The sequence below is a fragment of the Suncus etruscus genome, chromosome 16, assembly GCF_024139225.1.
Source record: "Suncus etruscus isolate mSunEtr1 chromosome 16, mSunEtr1.pri.cur, whole genome shotgun sequence".
Lineage (NCBI taxonomy): Eukaryota > Metazoa > Chordata > Mammalia > Eulipotyphla > Soricidae > Suncus > Suncus etruscus.
Genome location: NC_064863.1, coordinates 816,879 through 844,725, shown reverse-complemented (window position 1 = coordinate 844,725; position 27,847 = coordinate 816,879). Strand labels below are relative to the sequence as shown.

Genomic DNA, 27,847 nt, shown 5'->3' with positions numbered 1-27,847 from the left:
TCTTTTAGGGAACCTACAATGGAAGACTACAAGGAAGACCAACCAGATGAGTAAGTAATCAAGACCATGAAAAACCACATCTAGGGACAGCGGTATGAAGCGGCCTGCTATTGCCATCTCCCCTCATCATCAATCATTCTCCCTTCACTCTTCTATCTCTGACTGCCCTTTGCCTCATGTATCTTATACCCTACGAGGCAATAACTATTATAAATTCCCTGTCAAGCCAATCCTCCTAGACTAGGACATTCTTTTCCAAAACAGCTCGCTCATTCCTACAAAATAAAAGCCCCATTTCAAAGACAAGTCAGAGGATTCATTTATATTGAAAAGAATATTGAGAACTTTTCATGTTCTAAACTAAAGTTAGCCATTATTTCATTCAAATGTATCTCAAAGAATGCTTGTAATCCTGATCATGAATGCCTAGATACACACACTGCCTATCTGTGTGTTCAATAGAGTGATTGCTGTGGAGATTCTTTATTTTGTATTAGGCAACAGGGAAGAAAATGTTGAGGTTGGAGGAGGAAGGAAAAGATTGAAGACCTTAACATGCTGGGGAAAACCTGCCTTGGCGTCTCGAGAAACCTAGGCTTAACCTCGTACCAGATATACCATATGACTATTTAAAAGTACTCAAAAATGGTCAGTGTGAACCCCTCAGACCTGCACTGCCTCATTGACTACCACTAAGAGTCTTAGAATCGAAGGAGGGAACCTCAAAAGAGAATGTGTTGTGAGGTATTTTTATGAATAATTTATCAGTGAATGCCAGGAAAACCATTCTCTCCAAGAACCTGAACAGGGTTCTATGCTGACTCTAGTATTTTGGGCAAGAAAGTCTGAGAAAGCCTCCTTGCTGACCAATTACTAAAACACACTGCAAAGAATTGTTAGGAGTAAAAAGTAGCCAGTAGAGGGTGATGAAGGGATAGTACTTCGGTGGTAAGAAAAGTGTGACAACCAACTTGTGAAGAGATGTGAAAGAAAATGTTGAACTAGGAGCCGGAGTGATAGCACAGCCTTGCACACAGCTGCCCAGGACGAACCTACATTCAATCCCCGGCATCCCAAGCCAGGAGTGATTTCTGAGTGCATAGCCAGGAGTAACCCCTGAGCGTTAACGGGCGTGTCCCAAAACAAAGAAAAATGTTCAAATAAAATTTTCTATAAGTAAAAAATGAAAGTTAAGTTGCCCCCAAAAGTCAGGCTAATGAATTACATTCCTTCAAAATAGCCCCATCCATCCCAAATATTACTGCTTGTATATAACTGGAAAACTGTTCATTTGTGGGGATGCATCTATAGGTCAGAAAATGTTGAAATATCAAGACTGGCCCAGTCAAAGAAGAACATTAATATTCTGAATATGGACCTGGAAAGGGATTTGCAAAGAATAGATGAAGCAAATCAAGAACTTCTGCTTGAACTCCAGGAGAAAGAAGATGAGATTCAGAGGTAAAGGCTGAGATTTCATAAGAAAAATTTCTAATATGAAAAGTGTAGAAGGAGCAGGTGAGACAAAATTGAATTTGCATATTGGCTCTAGATATCTTTACCATATTGCTAAAATGTTATGCCTATTCTTTAACATTTAAAACCCCTTAATAATATAATTTAATAATACAGTTTATATACTATTTTATATAATGATATAATTTTTAATTTAAAACCCCTTAATAATATAGAACAAGATTCAAACAAATTACCAAAAGACTACGTGCTGGTGGGGAGATTGACTTGGGATAAATCTTACTTTTCCTGCCTGTATAGGATTTTAAAGAATCAGGGAAAAAGGCTTCCAGCTTGAGATTTATGTTGAGTGTTAATGGAAGTGCCATAAAATGATATTGGTGTTTTATAAATTTGAAAATTACCAACTCCTCACAGTGTATGCTTGTGTCATCTAGGCTGGAAAATGAAATCACTCAATGCAGCAACTCTGCAGAGGATAAAGAATGGGAAAAGGAGAATTCAACCACCATGGAAAGGGAAAGAGCCTTGCAGGCACTGGAAGAAGAAACAGCTAGACTTGTAAGAAACTAAGAACTAATAATGAGAATGTATGAGGGAAATGAAAAGCCTGTCTAGAGTACAGGCGGGGGTCGGGTGGGAGGAGGGAGATTTGGGACATTGGTGATGGGAATGTTGCACTAGTGATGGGTGGTGTTCTTTACATGACTGAAACCCAAACACAATCATGTATGTAATCAAGGTGTTTAAATAAAATATAAAAAAAAGAAACTAAGAACTATGTAAAACAAATCAAGGTGTTTAAATAAAATATAAAAAAAGAAACTAAGAACTATGTAAAACAAACAAACAAAAAACCGTGTGACTCTTGAAAGAGTCATTGGATAAGTTAGTCTTCATCCTGTTAGTCTTTATCTTCACCATCTGACAGATAAGCTAATTTCTCCTTTTACTAGACAAAGAATTGTCAACTCAAAATTCAGGAAAGAATATGTTCATGCATGGAAAGGAGAGAGCTGATGTCTCTATTCTTGGTTAGTAAGGTGCATAGACTAAAATAAAACCGCTTTAGCTAACATTATTATGTATAGTTACAATAGAAAAAATATCACTGGGTTAAAATGGATAACTACCAATTGATTAAAAAAAGTGGTGTGCCGATGATACATTAATATACATTAATATATATTTTATTTAAACAACTTGATTACATACATGATTGTGTTTAGGTTTCAGCTATGTAAAGAACACCACCCATCATCAGTGCAACATTACCATCACCAATGTCCCAAATCTCCCTCCCCTCCACCTTACCCCCACCTGAACTCTAGACAGGCTTTCTAGTTCCCTCATACATTCTCATTGTTAGAATAGTTCACAATGTAGTTATTTCTCTAACTAAACAGTCCCTGTTTGTGGTGAGCTTTATGAGGTGGGCTGTAACTTCCAACCCTCCTCTCTTTTGTGTCTGAAAATTATTATTGCAAGAATGTCTTTCATTTTTCTTAAAACCCATAAATGAGTGAGACCATTCTGCGTCTTTCTGACTTATTTCACTCAGCATAATAGATTCCATGTACATCCATGTATAGGAAAATTTTATGACTTCATCTCTCCTGACAGCTGCATAATATTCCATTGTGTATATGTACCACAGTTTCTTTAGCCATTCATATGTTGAAGGGTATCTTGGCTGTTTCCAGAATCTTGCTATGGTAAATTGTGGTACAATGAATATAGGTGTAAGGAAGGGATTTTTGTATTGTAGTTTTGTGTTCCTAGGGTATATTCCTAGGAGTGGTATAGCTGGGTCATATGGGAGCTCGATTTCCAGTTTTTGGAGGAATCTCCATATTGCTTTCCATAAAGGATGAACTAGATGGCATTCCCACCAGCAGTGAATAAGAGTTCCTTTCTCTCCACATCCCCACCAACACTGCTTGTTCTCATTCTTTGTGATGTGTGCCAATCTCTGGGGTGTGAGGTGGTACCTCATAGTTGTTTTGATTTGCATCTCCCTGATGATTAGTGATGTGGAGCATTTTTTCATGTGTCTTTTGGCCATTTGTATTTCTTCTTTGTCAAAGTGTCTATTTCTTCTCCCCATTTTTTGATGGGATTAGGTATTTTTTTCTTGTAAATTTCTGTCAGTGCCTTGTATATTTTAGAGATTAGCCCCTTATCTGATGGGTATTTGGTGAATAGTTTCTTCCGATCAGTGAGTGGCTCTTGTATCCTGGGCGCTATTTCCTTTGAAGTGCAGAAGCTTCTCAGCTTAATATATTCCCATCTGTTAATCTCTGCTTTCACTTTCTTGGAGAGTGCAGTTTCCTCCTTGAAGATGCCTGTAGTCTCAATGTCCTGGAGTGTTTTGCCTACGTGTTGTTCTATATATCTTATGGTTTCAGGTCTGATATTGAGGTCTTTAATCCATTTGGATTTTACCTTTGTACATGATGTTAGCTGGGGGTCTAGATTCAATTTTTTGCAAGTGGCTAGCCAGTTGTGAAAACACCACTTGTTGAAGAGGCTTTCTTTGCTCCATTTAGGATTTCTTGCTTCTTTATCAAAAATTAGGTTATTGTATGTCTGGAGAACATTCTTTGAGTATTCAAGCCAATTCACTGAACTGAGGTCCTGTCTTTATTCCAATACCATGCTGTTTTGATAACTATCACTTTGTAGTAAAGTTTAAAGTTGGGGAAAGTAATTCCTCCCATATTCTTTTTCCCAATGATTGCTTTAGCTATTCTAGGGTGTTTATTGTTCCAAATAAATTTCAAAAGTGCCTGATCTACTTCCTTGAAGAATGTCATGGGTATCTTTCGAGGAATCTGTATGATGCTTTGGGGAGTATTGCCATTTGATGATGTGTTTTTCTTAATAGGAAAGGAAGAATCAGACACTGGCCCACAGTATAGAAGAACTTCAAAGAAAGGTAGGTGAGCTCTTTGCATTCCTAAATTCCCATCTTCATTCACAATCTGTCATCAAGAGAAGAAAAGTGATTGCAGACCTGGGATGGAGAGGGTGTCAATATTCCTCTAACTCCCTCTCCTTTTTTTTTTTTTTTTTTGATCACACCCGGCAGTGCTCAGGGGTTACGCCTGGCTCTAAGCTCAGAATAGTTCCTGGCAGGCTCAGGGGACCATATGGGATGCCGGGATTCGAACCACCGATCGTCAGCATGCAGGGCATGCCTTACCTCATGCTATCTCTCCGGCCCCTGACTCCCTCTTCTATGAGCTGAAAATCAAGAATTTTCTCTACAAGTGTCAAAGCAAGAAGTGGGTGGAGCATTTGGTGGTCACATGGCTTCTTCATTCTATCACAAGAAAATACATTCCAGTAGATAGTCCATTGAAATGATTGACTGAGCCTTTGTGGTGAAAGTCAGTGTAACTCTTAACCACATTCAAAACTCCTAATTGCCAAGTGTTTACTTTCCCTTGGTGACATATTTCGCTATCTCAATTCCTACTCAGAATACAGTGCATTTCCTATTATTATTCTTTCTGAGTCATAAATAACCAAGCACAAATTATAAGCTCACAAAAGTGCTCCTACATTGAGCAGATTCTGGTTTTGTTGCCAGAATAGTGAGAAAAGTTGGAGGGAGAATAAAGATATTTACAGGGTCACAAAGTATCTAACACGAAAACATCTCATGGTAACTTTTTTTTTATTTCTTATTTTGTTTAGTTATGCTATTTGTTATACTAGATGATGTTCAGGAGTTTCTCCTGGCTCTGTGCTCAGTAAATGTTTCTGGCGATTCTTGGGAGATAATAAGGAATACTGGGGATTGAACTCAGTTGGTCATGTGCAAGGCAAGCACCCTACCCATTGTACATCTCTAAGTCTCTCATGGTATTTTTTTATCCATGGGAAGTTACAAGGTCCTCACATACCAGAGAATCTCTTTGTCTTCCATACTTTAATTTGAGAGATTTTTATTTGAATACTATTTTTTATTTGTAACTGTAGCTTACAAGAAAATCACAAAAGGGAACCAAGTATGAACAAGGCAACAAAAAAAGTACAGCAGGAGAGACACAGGTAAACTAAAAGGCAATATGTTTAATAGATTTTAATTGAATCACCATGAGATACACAGTTACATAGTTGTTTATGACTGAGTTTCAGTCGTACAGTGTCCAACACTCATCCCTTCACCAGCACATGTTTCCTGACACAAGTGTCCCCAGTAATATTGTTACAAACGGGTATTATGTACATCACTTTACCATCTTTCAGCACCCAGTTCTTGTTCATAGTAATCATTTCCAACTACCATTGTCATAGTGGTCTCTTTCTGCCCTAACTACTCTCCCCGACTCTTATAGCAAGCTTCTTACCCTGGACCAATCCTCCTGGACTTCCTCTCTATTGTCATTGTGTATTATAATTTTATTCTTTTACTATCCCACAAATGAGTGTGATCATTCTATGTCTAGCCACCTCCCTCAATTCATTTTACTCATAATATTCTTCATACCTATCCATGTATAAGATTATTTTATTATTTTATTTCTTTCTAACTGCCTCATACTAGTCCACTGTATAAATATACCACAGTTTCTTTATCCACTAATCTATTCTCAAGCACTTGGATTGTTTCCAGATTTGGCTATTGTGTATAGTGCTGCCATTAACATAGGAGTGCAGATGCCTTTTGTGCATTATATCTTTGGACCACTAGGGTGTATTTTCAAGAGCAGTGTTTCTGGGACATATGGGAGCTCAGTTTCTAGTTTTTTACAGTGTGTCCATTTTGTTTTCCTAAAGGTTGGAAATATCTACATTCCCAAAAGCAGTGAATGCGAGTGCCCAAAAAAGCAATATTAAAATATGTGCTGTGTAACCAGGAAACAAATTTTCCAAAGGAAATAGCTATCAAAATTGGGATAAATTCTTTATAGGCAGACGTAAGCCTATCCCACTCTGTTGATCTGCCTTTAGTGTTGTTCTCTGACCTTAGAAAAGAATTTCTCTATAAATCATAATGTTTTTGTTCCTCCATAAGAAAGAGCAGAATACAAATGTAGAAGTGCATATACAATTAGGTATTTAAGTCCCAGTTTAAATCATGGCACCTGTCCATGGTCTTGCATACAAAATTGGACAATTTAGCCAATCTTTTCTAGTCTCAATTTGATAATTGAATAAAATTATATATACAAAATATTCTTTTGGGGAGGCCGACCAAAACCTTCAAACCACAATTTTAAAGTGATTATTATAAAATCTGGCTGAAACATGTGTATGAATTCATAGATGTGGCATTACAATTTGTGCTAAATAATTTATATACCTTGTCACAGATGTATCCTGATTACAGTCCAGATCAGAATTCAGTTAATTGATCACACAGAAATATAACCATTAATTATCTAAGAACAACCATACAGATACTAGTGAGTTTTACTATCTTTGAATCATCTGTTTATCCACTTATTACTTATATATCTTTTGGAGGGAACTTCCCTAATTCTACAAAATAGGCAGCATCTTTTTTTTTTATTACCTCTACTGTTTTTACATGCATCATTTTGATAGGGTTCTCGCTTCAACTAACTTTTTATGATTTAGACCAATGTCTTGAAACTAACTTATAACACAATTGGTATAGTTTGGCTTATAACACAATTGTATGGAACAGTATGGTTCCACATGCAATTTATTGGAAAGGAAGAATCATTAGAAAAGTCCATATGTTAATGGACTTTTTAATTTATATGAAAATGGAAACAATAGAATAAATAGGAGGAAGGAAAAATGTAGTCATGCATGCCTTACTTCCAAGAACATTCCAAATATTACCATTCTTCCTTTCTTCTGATACCATTACCCTACCCTTTTAAAGCCTCCAACTTCCTAACGAGGCTTATTTTTTTCAATATTTAAACAATCTACTTTTTCGCACATAAAAATTGATTCTTAAAATGTAAGGTAAAATTGTGGTCTTGCTATTAAAACTCCTTTCACTTCTCACTGCAATTAAAATAACCAATATCTTTACAAAAACACTAAGAATCATCAGCTCTGCTAATTTTTATCTTTCCAGTCTACTTTTACTTCTCATTCGTCTCCCCTTACATTCCAGTCATATGTACCAAGTCTGTGCTCCTCCACAGCATGGGGCCTTATGAAAACTCTTCCTAGAACAAATTTCTTTATTTTCTTATGTTATCTTAGTTAATAGGTATCATTAAGATTTCAGCTCAAATACTATCTCGTCACAGAGACCTCTGCCAACCACCATAGATAGGTCTGATTCTCGTCACATTACAGTTTTCATTTCCTTCACTGCACTTATCACCCTCTGGTTGATTTATTGGTTACATCTTCCAACCACAATGTCAATTCTAAAGGTAGGGAGATTATAATCAAACCTGTTAACCACTGAACATTCAACACTCCTGCCACACCTCTCCCCATCACTTCACATAGTGGTCAATATAGAATAGGCTTCCATCAGGTATTTAAGGAAGGAAAGAGAGGGAAAGGAGTACCAGGAGGCAGAATGTAGTAAAAAAAATTATGAAAGGAAAAGGAATAAAGTTCACAAAATTCTTTTTCTAAAAAAAAATAGCTAAGTAGCACAGAAGTTAAGGACCAAAATTCAGGGGAAATTAATAAATTAATAAATACCTTTGTGTAAAAAGAACAATGTGGCCATCCAGGATTGTAAGGCACTTACCTTGCAGGCAGCTGACCCCAGTTCAATCTTTGGCACTGTGTGGTCCCCTGACCATAGCAGGAAAGCAATCCCTAATTACATATCTGGTAGTGGCCACAATATAAAAATAAATAAATAAGCAACAGTTTAATCAAACAGCTGTAAAGGACTGTGCATAGTTTGTTTTATCAAAAAGCTACCTGAGGATTGGGGGGGGTAGTTCAAATGATAAAGCTTGTGAAAGGCCTTTGGTTCTATCCCTAGCAACTCATAAATTTGTGGAAGCATCAGGTCTGAGCAGCACTGCACTATGGTCTGAGCATAGCTGGGAGCGGTTCTAACCCCCACAAGGCCCTGGTATTCTACAGATTACATTGCAACTAGGAGGTTATCTTCAAACATGTCTGAGCTAAAATCAGGTTGAAATTGTCTATTTTTTTTTTGACTTAATGAACTGTTGGGCGTCTTCTTCCCTTGTATAGGCAAGGTTACAACAATTGGAAATTGCCTGTGCAGAACGAGAGAGGGAGTTAAGCAAGGTAACAACAGTAACTTCAACATTACTTCTGCAAAGGAAAATAATTAGCCTCAGTCAGATGATTTAATACATTTTTCAAGTCACTGAGTAAGAAAGATATTTTAGACAGGATCATTATGAGGCTTTAGAGGGAATAAAGGAAATGAAGATGAGTAGAATACTCTGGGTTGCCTTCTTTAGCATTTTTAACAGGATATGTTCTATAATTTGTATATGCCACAAATTAGTTCCTATTCTCTCAACTGCCCTCAAACAATCCCCATTTGGGCCATTAAATATGGCTTCTTTACCTTAATAAAAGGAGATGAGTTCATGAGCACAGCAAACACATACTTAGAGTAATTTAGAGAAATCTGCATTTAGGGTCCTAGAAATAAGAGGAAACAATTGGGCCGGGCGGTGGCGCTAAAGGTAAGGTGCCTGCCTTGCCTGCGCTAGCCTTGCTAGCCTTGGACGGACCGCGGTTCGATCCCCCGGCGTCCCATATGGTCCCCCAAGCCAGGAGCAACTTCTGAGCACATAGCCAGGAGTAACCCCTGAGCGTTACCGGGTGTGGCCCAAAAACAAAAAAAAAAAAAAAAAAAAAAAGAGGAAACAATTGTTTGTTTGCTCTTATAGCAACTTTCCAAGAAAATTTTAAACTGAATCTTGACTTTACAGGTAATGGAAGATTATGCATTTGTGGCTCAGCTTTGTGAAGATCAGTCCCTCTGCATCAAGGTACAGCTTTTCACAGTGCAGGAATAATAAAAAAAAAAAAAAAGCATGTGTTAAGGTGTAAGAGAAAGTAGAACCAGCTTTTAAAGACTTCTGTCTGGAACAATTTTAACTCTGCAGAAGGGCACTACAAATGGGCGTTAGGTCTTACCACTCTAAATCTAATATCACTCTCCTCTCCGAGTGCCCTTTAGACCCAAATTCTATTCTCTGAAATTTGTAATGAGTGCTTTTCCTATGTATATTCCCAAGTGCCCCAGGGGACCCACCCAATGATGATGCCTAGTAATGTGAGAGATTAAACACGGCAGGGCACTGAGCAAGGAATGGAAAGATGGCAGCCATACAAAAGTGGTATATTGCAGTGTAATGAGAGCTTGTTGTGATTCGAAAGCAAGAAGTTTCTAATCAGTAAAGGCTTATTTTTATCTTTCTTTGAAGAAATACCAGGAAACTTTGAAGAAAATAGAAGAAGAACTAGAAACTCGGTTCCTTGAGAGAGAAGTGTGAGCGAAGAAGCATACTGGTTTGAGTGGTAACGCCATCTCAACCTGGTCAGAGCAAAGGTTTTTTTCTGACCAATTCCAATCTGGAATTGATTGGCTCCCATCACACCTTTCCTTGGCTAATGACTTGGTTGACCTTGGTTGACCCCCCATCTTAATACACCAATTTTAAAATCCAAATAGTGTATAAAAGAGACAGCTCACACATGGCTGAGTGCATGTCTTACATATGGGATGTCTGAGTTTGATTCTAGCACTGCATGGTCACTCAAGGGTGACCCTGGGCCTGAAGTAACTAATGCTCAGCATCACCAGGTATGACCCCCACAAAAGTTTCAGGTGTTTCTCCATCCACTTTGTAAGTCTTCAAAAACATATAGCCCCTTTCATAATTTTATCACATCAACTATTTGAATTGATATTAAGGGGAAGAATATGTCTTTAAAAAAAGGTAGAAGGGATTAGTTACCAGGCAAGTATTTTTTACAAGTATTTGCATTGAATACTTATAAAGTTAAGTATTCTTTATAGTTAATTAAAAAATATACCTAAAACTACCATGCTTTTCCCAAATATACAAATAATCACATGAAACCAATTTCTAGATATACACTAAAACAAACAGATTATGAAACTCAGAACTATCTGCTGTATTAAATTACAAAAAAAGTAGAAATGAGAAACTATGGAAAAGTCCCCTCAAGTGCTCCCTGAGTTTGTCAAGAATAAATGGAAAAAAAAGAAAAACAACCTCATTAACACCTTTTTTTACCCTGCTAATTTTAAATCAAATCACAATCCAGCCAAAAAGTATTTCTATTCATTAAATATTTTTAGAAACTTGGGATCAAGGAAAGAGACGCTGCATAAAGCCTCTAACTAGAACTCTGTGTGGCCTGGACAAAGGTACCAGAACTTGCAAGTCCTCACCTATAAAGGTGAGAATTCTGAGACTTCCCTTAAGGCAATTCATTTATTAGTATCCCAAGATCTTTTCTGAGCAATAAAGGTTACTTGACTAATAAGATTCTAAAAAGGGGCTGCAAGTCAATGTTTCTATGCTGTTTTCGGTAGCAGTTAGCTTTATATAGCTAGTGTGAAGGGAGCTTTTCACTTTCATAAAAATAGCCACATGTAATCAGTAGCTAGTTAAGATAGGGGACAGGACATTTTTTTAGAATACATAAAACCATCATGTATTATGAGTAAAGTTTACAGTAAAATTTATTCAATCCCTATCTTGCCTATTCTCTTCCTAGATCAAAAGTCTTAAGTATAGAAACTTCAAGAAACATACAAAATAAAAGTGAAATTAATAAGGTAAGCCCTACACTTATCTTCAGTTTCTTTCAGTTTCCTTGTTTTCCAAAGGCATTTCAAAATCTATAAACTACCAAGTATCCATCTTCCATTGTATTTTCCAAGAAGAATACTAGATATAATTCCAAATCACCCTACACTTAACAGAGGATGCTAAAGAGCAGTTGTCTTCCCTTTCTTAAAATCATGCAGATATTTTCAGAGATCTAGACAAAAGACTAAAGTGGCAGCAAAAAGAAACATTACTGGGGTATAACCGTGTGCCATAACCTTGCCTGTAACACACATCATTTCTCCTCCACCTCCTGCAGTCACAGGATAGTATTCAATTCTGGTGACCTCAACGTGAGACGGAGCACAAAATAGCAATTTATCAACCACCATCTAGTCAGAATTAGTTCATAAGTTAAAACATTGAATGCCATTGCCTCCTTATGATACATTGCAGTTTGGTTCATATTTAACATCATAACAACACCAGCATATATGCAAAGATCTAGAGGAAACTGAATCGGAAGTAAGTCACCAGGTCTCTTGATGTCATTGGCACTATATGGGAGTAAATACATGAGCTAAGAGATAAATTTCATCAGATTATAATTTTGAAATTTATGTTGTCTTTAGAATTAGGGTTGACATTCACCAGGAATTTTAATTGTTAAGACAAATGGTCTACATAATCTCAGAGGAAATAATTCATTTCTTCCTTAAAAGCAATTATCAACGGCAAACCATTGTCTTTGTGGTCAACCAGATGTTAAGAAATTTATACCACATCTACCATTCAGTGATTCCTACTGTCCTAAGAAAGTTATTCCAGCCCCTTTTACACTGGACAAAGAAAACTGAAATCAACTGCCTGCTTCTTCTCTTGAGCCAAGCCTGATAAGGACTTTATCTAAAGGTAGAAGAAGTAGTGCAGCATATGTCACCTGTTTGCATATAGTCAAGTTGGAGTCAAACCCTGGCACTGATGGGTGAATCAGGCACAGCTAAAAGTGTTCTCTGAGCACAGAGCTAGAAGTAAACCCTGAGCAATTCTAAGTGTGTTATCTCCCCCCACACACACACACACAAAGACTACTCCCAGTAACTCACTGCTTTAGACAAACTCTCAAAAGAAACACAAGATTGGGGCCAAAGTAATAAGCCTAGTGTACTTGTATATGTGTTTGATACCTAGCACTTCATATGGTCTGCCTGATACCATCAAAAGTGCTCCCTGAGCGCAAAGCCAAGGAGTAAGCTCTGAGCAGCACTGGGTTTAGCCCCAAGACAAAAATAAACAAACAAAAACATCAAAAACCCAAAATTACCTCATATTATCTGAACTTCATGATGATTTAATATCCTTTAATATTCAAACAGTGGTCCTCAAACTTTTTAAACAGGGGGGCAGTTCACTGTTCTTCAGACCATTGGAGGGCCAGACTATAGTAAAAAACAAAAACTATGAACAAATCCATATACACACTGCATATATATTATTTTGAAGTGAAGAAACAAAGCGGGAACAAATACAGTATGTGGCCCACGGGTCATAGTTTGAGGACCACTGATTAGTAATCTTTATGCTGGCTGCCTGGACAATGGACCAGCTGTCATGCTACTGAATCTAACTTGAGCTATAAATAGACTTTGTAATCAAAAAAATGTTCAGTTTCTGTGAGCTTCATTTCCATAGTTCTCTAATGTGATCACAGTTCCTATTTTTATATCACAGTGATATCAAAAGAAAAATGAAATAATTGAGAAACTATTTTTAAAGAGGTATATCACAGAAATACAGGGCATAACCTCATCTTTGCATTTTTATAAACTTTAAAGTGTATATCTTTCTTAAATCCCACAGATGAGTGATTACCATATATGTGAGTTTTTTACATATTTTGATATATACATATTTTTTTTTTTTTTGGAACGTGATCGGTGGGTTTCCCTTTTTTTTTTTTTTTTTTTAAATTTTTTTTTTATTTAAACACCTTGATTACATACATGATTGTGTTTGGGTTTCAGTCATAAAAGGAACACCACCCATCACCAGTGCAACATTCCCATCACCCAAGTCCCAAATCACCCTCCTCCCCACCCAACCCCCGCCTGTACCCTAAACAGGCTCTACATTTCCCTCATACATTCTCAATATTAGGACAGTTCAAAATGTAGTTATTTCTCTAACTAAACTCATCACTCTTTGTGGTGAGCTTCCTGAGGTGAGCTGGAACTTCCAGCTCTTTTCTCTTTTGTGTCTGAAAATTATTATTACAAGGGTGTCTTTCATTTTTCTTAAAACCCATAGATGAGTGAGACCATTCTGCGTTTTTCTCTCTCTCTCTGACTTATTTCACTCAGCATAATAGATTCCATGTACATCCATGTATAGGAAAATTTCATGACTTCATCTCTCCTGACAGCTGCATAATATTCCATTGTGTATATGTACCACAGTTTCTTTAGCCATTCATCTGTTGAAGGGCATCTTGGTTGTTTCCAGAGTCTTGCTATGGTAAATAGAGCTGCAATGAATATAGGTGTAAGGAAGGGGTTTTTGTATTGTATTTTTGTGTTCCTAGGGTATATTCCTAGGAGTGGTATAGCTGGATCGTATGGGAGCTCGATTTCCAGTTTTTGGAGGAATCTCCATATCGCTTTCCATAAAGGTTGAACTAGACAGCATTCCCACCAGCAGTGGATAAGAGTTCCTTTCTCTCCACATCCCCGCCAACACTGTTTATTCTCATTCTTTGTGATGTGTGCCATTCTCTGGGGTGTGAGGTGGTATCTCATCGTTGTTTTGATTTGCATCTCCCTGATGATTAGTGATGTGGAACATTTTTTCATGTGTCTTTTGGCCATGCGTATTTCTTCTTTGTCAAAGTGTCTGTTCATTTCTTCTCCCCATTTTTTGATGGGGTTAGATGTTTTTTTCTTGTAAAGTTCTGTCAGTGCCTTGTATATTTTGGAGATTAGCCCCTTATCTGATGGGTATTGGGTGAATAGTTTCTCCCACTCAGTGGGTGGCTCTTGTATCCTGGGCACTATTTCCTTTGAGGTGCAGAAGCTTCTCAGCTTAATATATTCCCATCTGTTAATCTCTGCTTTCACTTGCTTGGAGAGTGCAGTTTCCTCCTTGAAGATGCCTGTAATGTCCTGGAGTGTTTTGCCTATGTGCTGTTCTATATATCTTATGGTTTTGGGGCTGATATCGAGGTCTTTAATCCATTTGGATTTTACCTTTGTACATGATGTTAGCTGGGGGTCTAAGTTTAATTTTTTGCAAGTGGCTATCCAATTGTGCCAACACCACTTGTTGAAGAGGCTTTCCCTGCTCCATTTAGGATTTCCTGCTCCTTTATCAAAAATTAGATGGTTGTATCTCTGGGGAACATTTTCTGAGTATTCAAGCCTATTCCACTGATCTGAGGACCTATCCTTATTCCAATACCATGCTGTTTTGATAACTGTTGCTTTGTAGTACAGTTTAAAGTTGGGAAAAGTAATTCCTCCCATATTCTTTTTCCCAATGATTGCTTTAGCTATTCGAGGGTGTTTATTGTTCCAAATGAATTTCAAAAGTGTCTGATCCACTTCTTTGAAGAATGTCATGGGTATCTTTAGAGGGATGGCATTAAATCTGTATAATGCCTTGGGGAGTATTGACATTTTGATGATGTTAATCCTGCCAATCCATGAGCAGGGTATGTGTTTCCATTTCCGTGTGTCCTCTCTTATTTCTTGGAGCAGAGTTTTATAGTTTTCTTTGTATAGGTCCTTCACATATTTAGTCAAGTTGATTCCAAGATATTTGAGTTTGTGTGGTACTATTGTGAATGGGGTTGTTTTCTTAATGTCCATTTCTTCTTTATTACTGTTGGTGTATAGAAAGGCCATTGATTTTTGTGTGTTAATTTTGTAGCCTGCCACCTTGCTATATGAGTCTATTGTTTCTAGAAGCTTTTTGATAGAGTCTTTAGGGTTTTCTAAGTAGAGTATCATGTCATCTGCAAACAGTGAGAGCTTGACTTCTTCCTTTCCTATCTGGATTCCCTTGATATCCTTTTCTTGCCTAATCGCTATAGCAAGTACTTCCAGTGCTATGTTGAATAGGAGTGGTGAGAGAGGACAGCCTTGTCTTGTGCCAGAATTTAGAGGGAAGGCTTTCAGTTTTTCTCCATTGAGGATAATATTTGCCACTGGCTTGTGGTAGATGGCCTTCACTATATTGAGAAAGGTTCCCTCCATTCCCATCTTGCTGAGAGTTTTGATCAAGAATGGGTGTTGGACCTTATCAAATGCTTTCTCTGCATCTATTGATATGATCATGTGGTTTTTATTTTTCTTGTTATTGATGTTGTGTATTATGTTGATAGATTTACGGATGTTAAACCAGCCTTGCATTCCTGGGATGAAACCTACTTGATCGTAGTGGATGATCTTCTTAATGAGGCATTGAATCCTATTTGCCAGGATTTTGTTGAGGATCTTTGCATCTGCATTCATCAGTGATATTGGTCTGTAATTTTCTTTTTTGGTAGCGTCTCTGTCTGGTTTAGGTATCAAGGTGATGTTGGCTTCATAAAAGCTATTTGGAAGTGTTTCTGTTTGTTCAATTTCATGAAAGAGTCTTGCCAAGATTGGCAGTAGGTCCTCTTGGAAAGTTTGATAGAATTCATTAGTGAATCCATCTGGACCTGGGCTTTTGTTTTTCGGCAGACATTTGATTACTGTTTTAATTTCATCAATGGTGATGGGGGTGTTTAGATATGCTACATCCTCTTCCTTCAACCGTGGAAGATTATAAGAGTCCAAGAATTTAACCATTTCTTCCAGGTTCTCATTTTTAGTGGCGTAGAGTTTTTCAAAGTAGTTTCTGATTACCCTTTGAATCTCTGTCATATCAGTAGTGATCTCTCCTTTTTCATTCCTGATACGAGTTATCAAGTTTCTCTCTCTCTCTTTCTTTGTTAGGTTTGCCAGTGGTCTATCAATCTTGTTTATTTTTTCAAAGAACCAACTTCTGCTTTCGTTGATCTTTCGGATTGTTTTTTGAGTTTCCACTTCGTTGATTTCTGCTCTCAGCTTTGTTATTTCCTTCTGTCTTCCTATTCTTGGGTCCTTTTGTTGAGCATTTTCTAGTTCTATTAGCTGTGTCATTAAGCTACTCAGGTAAGCTCCTTCTTCCTTCCTGATGTGTGCTTGCAAAGCTATAAATTTTCCTCTCAGTACTGCTTTTGCTGTGTCCCATAAGTTCTGAGAGTTTGTGTCTTTATTGTCATTTGTTTCCAGGAACCTTTTTATTTCCTCCTTGATTTCATCTCGGACCCACTGGTTATTGAGCATGAGGCTGTTTAACTTCCAGGTGTTAAAGTGTTTCTTCTGAGTCCCTTTGGAGTTCACAAATAATTTCAGAGCCTTGTGGTCAGCGAAGGTAGTCTGCAAAATTTCTATCCTCTTGATCTTATGGAGGTATGTTTTATGTGCCAGCATGTAGTCTATCCTGGAGAATGTCCCATGTACATTGGAGAAGAATGTGTATCCAGGTTTCTGGGGATGGAGTGTCCTATATATATCCACTAGGCCTCTTTCTTCCATTTCTCTCCTCAGGTCTAGTATATTCTTGTTGGGTTTCAGTCTGGTTGACCTGTCCAGTGTTGACAAAGCCGTGTTTAGGTCCCCCACAATTATTGTGTTGTTGTTGATATTATTTTTCAGATTTGTCAGCAGTTGTATTAAATATTTTGCTGGCCCCTCATTCGGTGCATATATGTTTAGGAGAGTGAATTCTTCCTGCTCTACGTACCCCTTGATTAATATAAAATGTCCATCTTTGTCCCTTACAACCTTCCTGAGTATAAAGTTTGCATTATCTGATATTAGTATGGCCACTCCAGCTTTTTTATGGGTGTTGTTTGCTTGGATAACTTTTCTCCAGCCTTTTATTTTGAGTCTATGTTTGTTCTGACTATTCAGGTGCGTTTCTTGTAGGCAGCAGAAGGTTGGATTGAGTTTTTTGATCCATTTAGCCACTCTGTGTCTCTTAACTGGTGCATTTAGTCCATTGACGTTGAGAGAAAGAATTGTCCTGGGATTTAACGCCATCTTTATTTCAAAATTTGGTGTGTCTTTTGGGTAGTCTTGTCTTAGATTAGGTCTTTCAGTTTTTCTCTTAAGACTGGTTTTGTGTCTGTGAAGTTTCTGAGCTGTTTTTTGTCTGTGAAACCATGTATTCTTCCATCAAACCGGAAAGTGAGTTTTGCTGGGTATAGTATTCTGGGTGAAGCATTCATTTCATTCAGTCTTGTCACAATATCCCACCACTGCTTTCTGGCATTGAGCGTTTCTGGTGACAGGTCTGCTGTAAATCTCAGGGAAGCTTGCTTGAACATGATTTCCCCTTTTGATCTTGCTGTTTTCAGAATTCTGTCTCTATCTGTGGGATTTGTCATTGTGACTAGGATGTGTCTTGGGGTGGTTTTTCTGGGGTCTCTTTTGGTTGGTACTCTTCGGGCATGCAGGATTTGATCACATATATTCTTTAGCTCTGGAAGTTTCTCTTTAATGATGTTCTTGACCATTGATTCTTCCTGGAAATTTTCTTCCTGGGTCTCTGGGACTCCAATGATTCTTAAGTTGTTTCTGTTGATCTTATCATAGACTTCTATTTTCGTCTGTTCCCATTCTTTGACTAATTTTTCCATTGTCTGCTCATTTGCTTTAAGTTTTTTGTCCAATCTCTCCTGCTGTATGGAATTGTTATGTATCTCATCTTCCACAGCACCAAGTCTATTCTCAGCTTCTGATACCCTGTCCCAGAGCTTATCCATTTTGTCATTCACTTCGTTTACTGAGTTTTTCAGGCCTGTTAGTTGACATGTTATTTCAGTTTGGAGTTTTGTCATTTCTGCCTTCATATTTTCTTGGTTCTTATTAGTGTTCTGTTCAACTCGATCCATGGTTTCTTGGAGTCTGTTGAGCACCTTCCATATTGCTAGTCTAAAGTCCTTATCTGAGAGGTTGATTAGTTGTTCAGTCATTATCTGGTCCTCAGAATTGTCATCTTCATTCTCTATGTCTGATGCTGGCCTGCGCTGTTTCCCCATTGTCACATTTGTATTGTGGGTTTTTCTACGTGTTGTAGTGGTATTCATTGTCTATATGATGTAGGCAGCACACTCCTCTGGCTCCTCCCTTTCTGGATGGGCTGACTTGCCTCTAAGGGAGGGGAGACCTCCGTGGATGAAGCCTCACACTGGGTCAAATCTTAGGCCCGAGCATGTAACAGAGAAGACAGTCCAGAGAGAAATGTTTGCTTCTGTGATATAGCGCCGTTCTTAGTGTGATTTTTCCTTCTTGTTGCAATGGAGTTCTTTCCTTAGAAAGAGTGCACGGCCGCGTAGCGAAGCGGAGCGGCCGTGCTCCTCTGAGCCTCTTTTTGCCCCACTCGCAAGAGTTTCACGCAAGAGGACAGTAGACAGACATAGACAGGTCACACTCACAGTCTTTCACAGCTGAGCCCCACTGGGCCGGTGTACTTTCGCGGATTTTCCCCGCCTGGTGTCACACACAGGGAGCCAGCTTTTGCAAAGGATAGCCGGTTTTTATGCTCTGAAGTCCCTCCATGAAAATGGCGTCTGGGCGAGCGAGGTTTCTGGAGGCTCTTTTTGCCCCACTCGCAAGAGTTTCACGCAAGAGGACAGTAGACAGACATAGACAGGTCACACTCACAGTCTTTCACAGCTGAGCCCCACTGGGCCGGTGTACTTTCGCGGATTTTCCCCGCCTGGTGTCACACACAGGGAGCCAGCTTTTGCAATGGATAGCCGGTTTTTATGCCGATATATACATATTTTGATATCCCTAAATACAGTGACTATTCTCACTCATCTGTGGGATTTAATAAAAATAAAAGATTGTATGGTAATAATACCCAGAGACAATAGAGATGAAATTTGAAAGGACCAGCCCATGATATGAAGTTTACCACAAAGATTGGTGAGTGCAGTTAGAGAAAGAACTACTCTGACAACTATCATGACAATGGTAGCAAGTGATGGAAATAGAATGCCTATGTTGAAGGCAAGGGTTGCGGGAAGAGGGAAAGCAGAGCATTGGTGGTGGGAAGGTTGGGCTGGTGAATGGGGGTGTACTATTTTTATGACTAAAACCCAACTACAAACATGTTTGTAATCATGGTGTTTAAATAAATATATAAAATTTTATATTTTATATATTGGTATGATTTTATCACCTTGTTTTTCTAAGGGTCACTGGCAAAGTAAAATGCCAGGATACAGTTGAGAGCCCTGCCTCTGAGTAGCCATATGATCTTGACAATGCAATTCCTTTTAGCTTTTTATCAGTTCATTCATATGTACCTAAAATATAAAAATCTGTATAAATCTGTATATATAATGTCTTTGGAAATGGATTTTGGAAATTTAACTATTATCTTATGCTTGACAATGATTATAGCTCCAGTAAATTATTTATTCTTTCTTCTTATAGAATAAGTCTCTTCTAAAAAAGACAGCATTGCTATGTATAAGGTAAGTAAAACACAGAGTCCTACTTAGCTCTCCTAACAGATGACAAAATCTAGACAAAGAACCTTGTATATATACTCACAGAGTCAAATTGATTACTAACGTCAATAACTACACACATCAATGTAAGGTTGTGATCTCCTTCACATGTTAATTTCAAATTTCCACATTTGTCATTGTTGTAGAGACGACTCTCAGTAGTAGGAACCATGTACCATCTGGGATCAAGTCTGGACTCTCACATATACAAGGCACATGCTCAAAACCATAACCCTGACCCTCAATTTTCCAGTGATAGCAGCCTGTGATCTAGCAGTAATTATAAACAAAATCTTATCACCTAAAAGAGATATGGCAGATCTCATACTTAAGCCTTATAATGATTTAATCACATGCTGATATTTTTATAATAACATCAAAGCTTAGAAATGGGTGAGATCTTTTGTTGATCATAGCAAGATAATTTGGTTTATATACACTATTATGTGATGATCCTACATCAACCCTTGTTAAACATCAACACATTATCTGTTTGGTATCAAAACTTTAAATTCAATAAAATGGGAAAGAATTTTAGATGCACGTATTTTAGTGCTTAGCAGTAGATTTTAAAAAGAGAAAGAAAACGGTGATAAAAAATAAAATATAGCCTCTAACAGTGAAAAAAATTCTCCAAAAATTGTTAAACTGAGTAATTCAACACTAACGCAACTGAATGTGAAGTCCTGTGGGACTCATGAGACTGCAAAGTAAACAAATTTTTAAGAAAAGGTAAAATTATGTTTATCATAACCTGTTCAATAAGGCATAGAAAAATATATTAAAAGTGGTCTAAAATCTGATTTAGAATTTCAACAAAATGGTTAACAAAATTATTGATACTTAAAGGTGAACTCTGCTAAAAAGTTGCCACTTCCTACCATATATGTAAATTACTACATATTTTGATATACATATTTTAATATCCCTAAATACAGTGTTCATGAAACAACCAACATAATTTCCCAAGAACTCCCAGGCTGCCTTTACACCTTTTGTTTAGTTTTGTTGTTTTGTTTTTGTTTTGGGGCCATACCCAGTGATGCTCAGGGGTTACTCCTGGCTATGCGCTCAGAAATCACTCCTGGCTTGGGGGACCATATGGGACGCTGGGGGATCAAACCGCTGTCAGTCCTAGGCTAACAGGGCAAGGCAGACACCTTACTGCTTGTGCTACCGCTCTGGCCCCTACACCTTTTCTTTAACACCAGAGTCCAGTACAGAATTGCTGACTGTACACCTTAGAAAAATATTACTGCCTTGAAATGAGTTGCTATACTATAGGAAACCCGACAAAGAGATCAGGCAAGGCTACCTCATCACATCAAATTACAATGCTTTCCCTCTATTTCTGTCCCACTTCCCATGAAATATGGATATGCTTGGCAATGACTCAAGAGATAAGATAGGTAATTCCTAAGATGGTCTCGGAAAAGGTCATCTCAAAAGCTCTCAGGGGCTGGAGCAATGGCACAGTGGTAAGGCATTTGCCTTGCACACGGTTGCCCAGGACGAACCACGGTTGATTCTCCAGCATCCCATATGGTCCCCCAAGCCAGTAGTGATTTCTGAGCACATAGCCAGGAGTTAACCCCTAAGCATCACAGGGCGTGGCCCAAAAAATAAATCAACACCTTCTCAGAAAAATCGGATACCACCTAATGATGGGAAAACATTTTTAAATTAAAAAATTAAAGGACTTATTATTCTAATATAAACAAGATGATGAATTAGAATGGATCTTGATTTCTGTTACCAATATCAACTTTAGGATTTTGGAAAGATAGTACAGTGGGTCTGGCACTTTCCTGGCATGTGACTAACTCAGGTTGGATTCCTGGCACCAGATGGTCTCTCTGAATCCTGGTTGGAGGAATCACTGAGCACAAAGCCAGAAGCAAGCCCTGAACACTGCCAGGTATACCCCTACCCATTTTTCCCAAATAAACTACAGAGCAAAACTCAAGTAAATTAGTGCAGAAAAGGCTATATTTGATTCATGAGAGTAGACTGATGGTGAATCTGTTTTGAGATAAAAAATCAAGAAGACCAAAGGGAGATTTACAGACCAGCATTGGGAAATATTTATATTTCTTAATACAATGAACGAAAGAAGAGAAATAGTTGATCATAGGTAGGATGTCTTAATATTATAAATCAACAGTTTCCAAATGATTAATGACGAAAATTAGTTTCAATCCAAGTTTTTGGGTCACACCCCGCAGCGCTCAGGGGTTCCTCCTGGCTCTATGCTCAGAAGTTGCTCCTGACAGGCCTGGGGGACCATATGGGATGTGAGATTTGAACCACTGTTCTTCTGCATGCAAGGCAAACACCTTACCTCCATGCTATCTCCCCAACTCAAAAAAATTTTATATGATTCTGTAATATACCTGAAATAAGCCAATTTTAAAAAAAATTGGGGAAAACAAACCTTTAGATAAAAAAAAAACTTTTAGATACCTGGACTTCATATTATGAAACTACATCAATGGTGATAGTGTGGTATTAGCACAGAAAAAGTAAAATCAATTGACAAATTAGAACAAAGAACCAGAAACATAAACAATGTGACTGTGACCATAGAACAAAGGGAAAAGGAAGTGTTTGATAAATAGTGATGGAGAAAGTGATTATGTGTGAAATGAATCCACATGCCATATTTCCAATCCCAGATGAGCTGATCTGAAGCAGGTTTGTACATGAATTAATAAACCATGCCAGTAAGGAGAAAATCACAAAGTCAGGTGGCTTCTTGCCTCATGATCTCTCTGGGTCCAAGAAAGGGATCTTTTTTAACTCATTCAAATTCAACCAGGTGGACTTTTATAAGTCAAAGGGCTTGGTAAAAAGAAAGAGGAAGTTGGGCACTGCCTTTGTTTTGGGTAAAAGCAAGTGTACACAGATGCAAAGAAACCAGGGATAATCTATGTTTCAGTTAAAACAAAGTGTAAATTAACATACAAATGTAGGAAGAAAAAAGTTTGACCCTACTAGATAGTGCAGAAATTAGAAGCAAAATGTAATAAGGTCATTTGTATTGAGGAAATAAATCTTTTTTTTTTTTTTGGGAGGTCATGCCTGGCAATGTTCGGGTGTTCCTCCTGTCTCTGCACTCAGGGATTACCATGGCAGTGCTAGAGGGACCATATAAGATTTACCCATATGCAAGAATCAAACCCCAGTCAGCTACATATAATGCAAGCACTCAACCCTTTTTTCTATACCTCCAACCCCAGAAATAAATTCTTTTTTTTTGTTTGTTTTCTTTTTATTTTGGTTTTTGGGTCACACCCAGTGGCGCTCAGGGGTTACTATGAACTCTGCATTCAGAAATCACTCCTGGCAGGGATGGGGAACCACATGGAATGCTGGGATTTGAACCACCATCCGTCCTAAATCAGTGGTGTGCCAGGAAAATGCCCTACCGCTGTGCTATCTCTCCAGCCCCTGAAACAAATTCTTTTTTTTAAATATATTTTTTATTTTAGTAACATGATCATAGTTGGGTTACAGTCACAAATAAAACACCCCCCCTTCACCAGTGTAACATTCCCCCCTCCCCTCTTCCCATCCCCTGCCTTGAGACAGACAATCTACTACAGTTATTTGTTTTTAAGTTCAGTAAATTGTAATTTTTTTCTTAAAGGATAAGGGTAAAAAAATATAGTAAAGGTATAATAGTGGCAATCGCCGTTGTTTGCATAGGTCCAAAAACTGAGGAAAATGGAAAAAAATCCTTGACCTGATTACAAAAAGGCCTCACCCCAGAAGTTTATTGGCATAAGACTGACTCTGGGTTCCAGGCATACCAGTCTGTCCAACCCGAGTCATTCTCCATGGTCCCGGTGAAACTTTTTCATACTTTAGCTATTGTTGGTATCAGATTCATATATTTAAGAATTCTGGATTCTGTGCATTTTTTCCCTCGATGTCAGGCTGATGTGGAGAATCCTCTAGTTCAGCATATCATTAAATGTGGATCAATCTGCCCTGCAAGCAGGCTGTTGCTAAGTTGTCTGGGTGTTGAGAGCACTCTTTGGAGTAAGTCAATGCCAAAGCAGTGCTAGGTCTTCCCTGGTAGAGGCTTGAATCCTGGTAATGTTATAGACAATTGTGGTTGTTTCCATAGATGGTATCCATTGTTTAGGTGTGTGTGTGGGCGATGCCCATTCTTCTGAGGCCTAAGCCAAATCATTATGCCAATGATCAGGGTATAAGGCCGAATTGCATTACCAAATTTGTGTTCCCATCTCTATTAGATAAGAACTTGTTTGCATATGTATTATTTTCCCATTTTAATGTGCCTATGCAAAAGAGAAGAAATGCCACATCTGCATCTGGTGGCCGACAAATAAAGTCCAACATTCCCCATAACTTGGTTCAAACATGAAATCTATACAGAGATACTCTTCTACCAGTATGTTTATAAAACAGATCTCAAAGGGGGAAAATCAAACAATCAAATAACAAAACCAGTGGGCAAAATTGTCATTATATGAGGATGTTCGAAAAGAGTTATAGATGTTAAGGGAATGCATCTGAGATATACAAAGGAGATACACATGTTCCTTTTATGTTTTAGAAATAGTCAAAAGGGAGGGTGTTGTTTCTGAGACAACACTTTGGTCTGTGATTTGGACAAGCAAAGAGCACATGGAGTCATGTCCTCCCCGTGTTGCCTGCTGAAACTTTGCTTCCTAATTGCTGGAAGTTGGAAGTTCACCAGTCCCCTCCCAGCCCCTTGCAGGAACTAGGAAGCCTGGGGTCTCTTTTAAATTGCTCCTCACCAGACCCACTTGCTGGGACCCTGAGCAGGTGTCCAGAAATAACCCTGGAGACTGGGAGGAAGGAAAGATAAGGCTGTAGGGGACAGCCGAGGCTATCTTAGCTTGGCAAAAAAAAGCCTACAGTGTGGAGCCATGCTGTCCACGTGTTGCCTGCTGAAGCTTCAGACTCCACCCAAAAAATTACTGTAAAAGATATATAATCCTTGACCAAAACAAAAATCATTAGTACAGAAAAGTGGTTAAATGTGGGGTAACAGGAGGTGGGAGTGAGGGAGTAAAGGAATAAAATGAGCTCCTGGAAAGTTTTCAGATTATGAAACACAATGATAGCCAAATATTTGTCAATATGTTCCACGCGGGGGTGCTAGACAATGGACAGGTTTAGTAAGGAAACTACTCTGGTAATTCCTGAAGCCAGAACCTATTGTACTCCCACCCCGGACCCTCCCTCTGGAGCCACAAGGGAAATGGGGAAAGCCTAGGGAAACCAATAAGCTCCTCCAAGGGACCCACCTTGCCCAGGCATGTGGCCCAGGGAAGCCCTAGAGTTCCCGGGGAAGGAGGTAGAGGGGTGCTGGGGTGACCCATGTCCCGCAACCCTTCGGAGGCCTGGTTAAAGAGGCCTTTGGCATGGCGGAGGGCTGTCAAAACCCATGCTGGCAGAACCTCCCAGCTCCCAGGAAGGAAAGAGATCCTTCAGGAGCTGAAAGGTTGGAAGGTCGAAACCCCCACCCCACCCCAGACCCTCCCTCTGGAGCCGGGATGGAAATGGAGAAAGCCTAGGGTAACCAATAAGCTCCTCCAAGGGACCCACCTGGCTGGCTTCCCCAGGCATGTGGCCCAGGGGAAGCCCTGGAGTTCCGGAGGAAGGAGGTAGAAGGGTGCTGGGGTGAAGTAAATTCTTAAAATAAATAGAATATGGCTCTAGTTAAGTGGCAAGATAAATTAGTTTCAAGTAACAAACATTTATCATCTCATATTTTCATGTCGTAAATTTGTATAGCATTTACTTAGATGGGACTTCTGGTTAAAGCACTATTATGAGGGGGCCAAAGCCACCTGAGTTCCACTTGGGTTTCATCCCTGGATAGGAGTGATCTCTGAACTTTGAGCCAGAAGTAAGCCCTGAAAACTGTCAGATGTAGAACAGACACAAAAAAGCACTAGTATCGGGGCCGGGCGGTGGCGCTAGAGGTAAGGTGCCTGCCTTGCCTGCGCTAGCCTAGGACGGACCGCGGTTCGATCCCCCGGCGTCCCATATGGTCCCCCAAGCCAGGAGCAACTTCTGAGCGCATAGCCAGGAGTAACCCCTGAGCGTCACCGGGTGTGGCCCAAAAACCAAAAACCAAAAAAAAAAAAAAAAAAAAAAAGCACTAGTATCAAGTTATAGTTGTAATATTGGCCAACTCCACAGTCTTTTAAAAGATGTGACTGAGGCTTGAGTGCCTTTTTGCAAGACAGCAGAATCACATTTTTGACAAACTTTTGTTGGTTATTAGCAGAACTCAACTCCTCCATATGTAGTCTTCTCCATAGGATTATTTAGATGTCCTCTAAATATAATACCTCCTAAGAAAAAAGAGGGGTGCTGCACTGTCTTTAGAGTGTAGTCCATGAAGTCACTGTCACTTCTATGATGTTCTATGCTATATCAACAAGTCAACAAACTCGGTACCTGTTTCAATAGGGGAGGAAGAGTATAGAATTTTAGGATATCTATAAACTATTATAAACTCAGAGTAGAAGATAGGATATATTTTAGGTATTTGGGTATAAAGAATTAATTTTAAGACACAAAAAGCATTAATTCTAACTAAATAAATGGTAGATAAACTAGACATTATAAGATTAACTTTTATTCTTTAATACCTTAGATCAGTGATAAAACCAATAGGAAGATATTCAAAATAAAAATAATGGCAAGGGACTTTTAGCAAAGATGTGTGAAAAATGCCTCCGGATTGTATAGCCCTTACTTAGCTGGGACATCTGGTTTAAGCACTATTATGAGGGAGCCAGAGCCACCTGGGTTCCACTTGGGTTTCATCCCTGGTACCCTCTATCCAGGAGTGATCTCTGATGAAAGTCTCTTTGATGAAAATCAAAACACTAATAAATGGACAAGAGAAAAATCATAAGGCTAATAATAATCTATGAACACATACTCAGAACCTGTCCCTAAGGGGGAAGTGTAAACCAAGACCATCGAAAGATAATAGTTCACTTTTATTTGACTAGTAAAGTTTTAAAAATATGATGCTATAGCCAGAATCTGGAAATGACCAAATGCCCAGTAATGGATGAACAAATAAAGCACTGGTATATATAACAATAGGTTATCGAGAAACAGACCAAGGACATAGATAATAGCAAATGATAATTGAGCACTAGATTATAAGCCTAAGAATAACAGGATGAGGAAAGTAAGTTTTGAAGTGAGCCAGAAGTAATACAAAGGCATTGATGGAGGCTCTTGGGAACTTTGGTGTTGTGGTTAGATTGACCAAAACTGTTGTGGCTTAATTGACCAAAACTGTCAATCAACCTACAGTGGGGATCACTGGAAGAAATATAAACCAGATCAGAGGTGACACAGGGCATTAGTGGAGGATCATGGTTACTTTGGTGGTGGAGAGGTACAATAACTTTTTACATCAATACTATAAACCTAATCTTTTTCTAAAAAAAAAAAAAAAATCTCGTGATCAAGTGCTACAAAGGAGATGGACCTACAGAAACATGAACAATGTATCAATTGGTACAACTCAATTTGGGAAGAAAAATTCAAAAATAAAATAAACAACTAGACCCTCCAATGACAATTGATGCTAAAAGGGGAACACAAGGAGGAAGGAAAAGGGTAAATTGAAGAGTGTCTAGGTTGCCTTCATAAAGAAGGCTGCAGGAAAGGGAGATCATAATTGTTTGAGATTTACATCACAAGGTGTAGTTAGACATGCATTTAGTTATAACTTGCTATTTTGACCCAAATTTCCAAATGTCTGGTTAACAAATCCTTGGCTTTCTCTTTTTTCAGAACTATTCAAGGTTTTCTTTTCACTGCCCTCTTTTTCATCAGATTGCTTGGCTACTTGCTTTTCCACATATGTTTTGTAAACCCAGATTTCCTTGTCAACGTACTACCCAAAATACTGAACAGAGAAATGTTGTGGAAGCTAAGATGCTTCCTATTTCCATCTCTGACGCTTGATACAGAAGACATGTTACCTCACTAG

At 38.5% G+C, this 27,847-nt stretch overlaps 1 protein-coding gene across 1 annotated transcript; it reads left to right on the top strand.

Annotated features, from left to right (window-relative positions):
- TMCO5A (transmembrane and coiled-coil domains 5A) lies at window positions 1–27,847 on the top strand. Its single transcript, XM_049790043.1, has 11 exons — window positions 1–50; window positions 1,312–1,461; window positions 1,914–2,037; window positions 4,364–4,414; window positions 5,464–5,535; window positions 8,641–8,697; window positions 9,357–9,416; window positions 9,855–9,919; window positions 11,179–11,239; window positions 19,745–19,785; window positions 27,649–27,847. The coding sequence occupies exons 1-11, from the start codon at window positions 19–21 to the stop codon at window positions 27,845–27,847; spliced, it is 912 nt and encodes a 303-aa protein (XP_049646000.1). The 5' UTR covers window positions 1–18.

What these genes read in the sequence shown, in the direction of transcription:
- TMCO5A (XM_049790043.1), top strand. Translation starts at nt 19, where the DNA reads ATGGAAGACTACAAGGAAGACCAACCAGATGA. An exon ending in AAAGAAGATGAGATTCAGAG is followed by an intron (nt 1,462 to 1,913) that starts GTAAAGGCTGAG and finishes TGTGTCATCTAG; the next exon opens with GCTGGAAAATGAAATCACTC. An exon ending in ATAAAAGTGAAATTAATAAG is followed by an intron (nt 11,240 to 19,744) that starts GTAAGCCCTACA and finishes TTCTTCTTATAG; the next exon opens with AATAAGTCTCTTCTAAAAAA.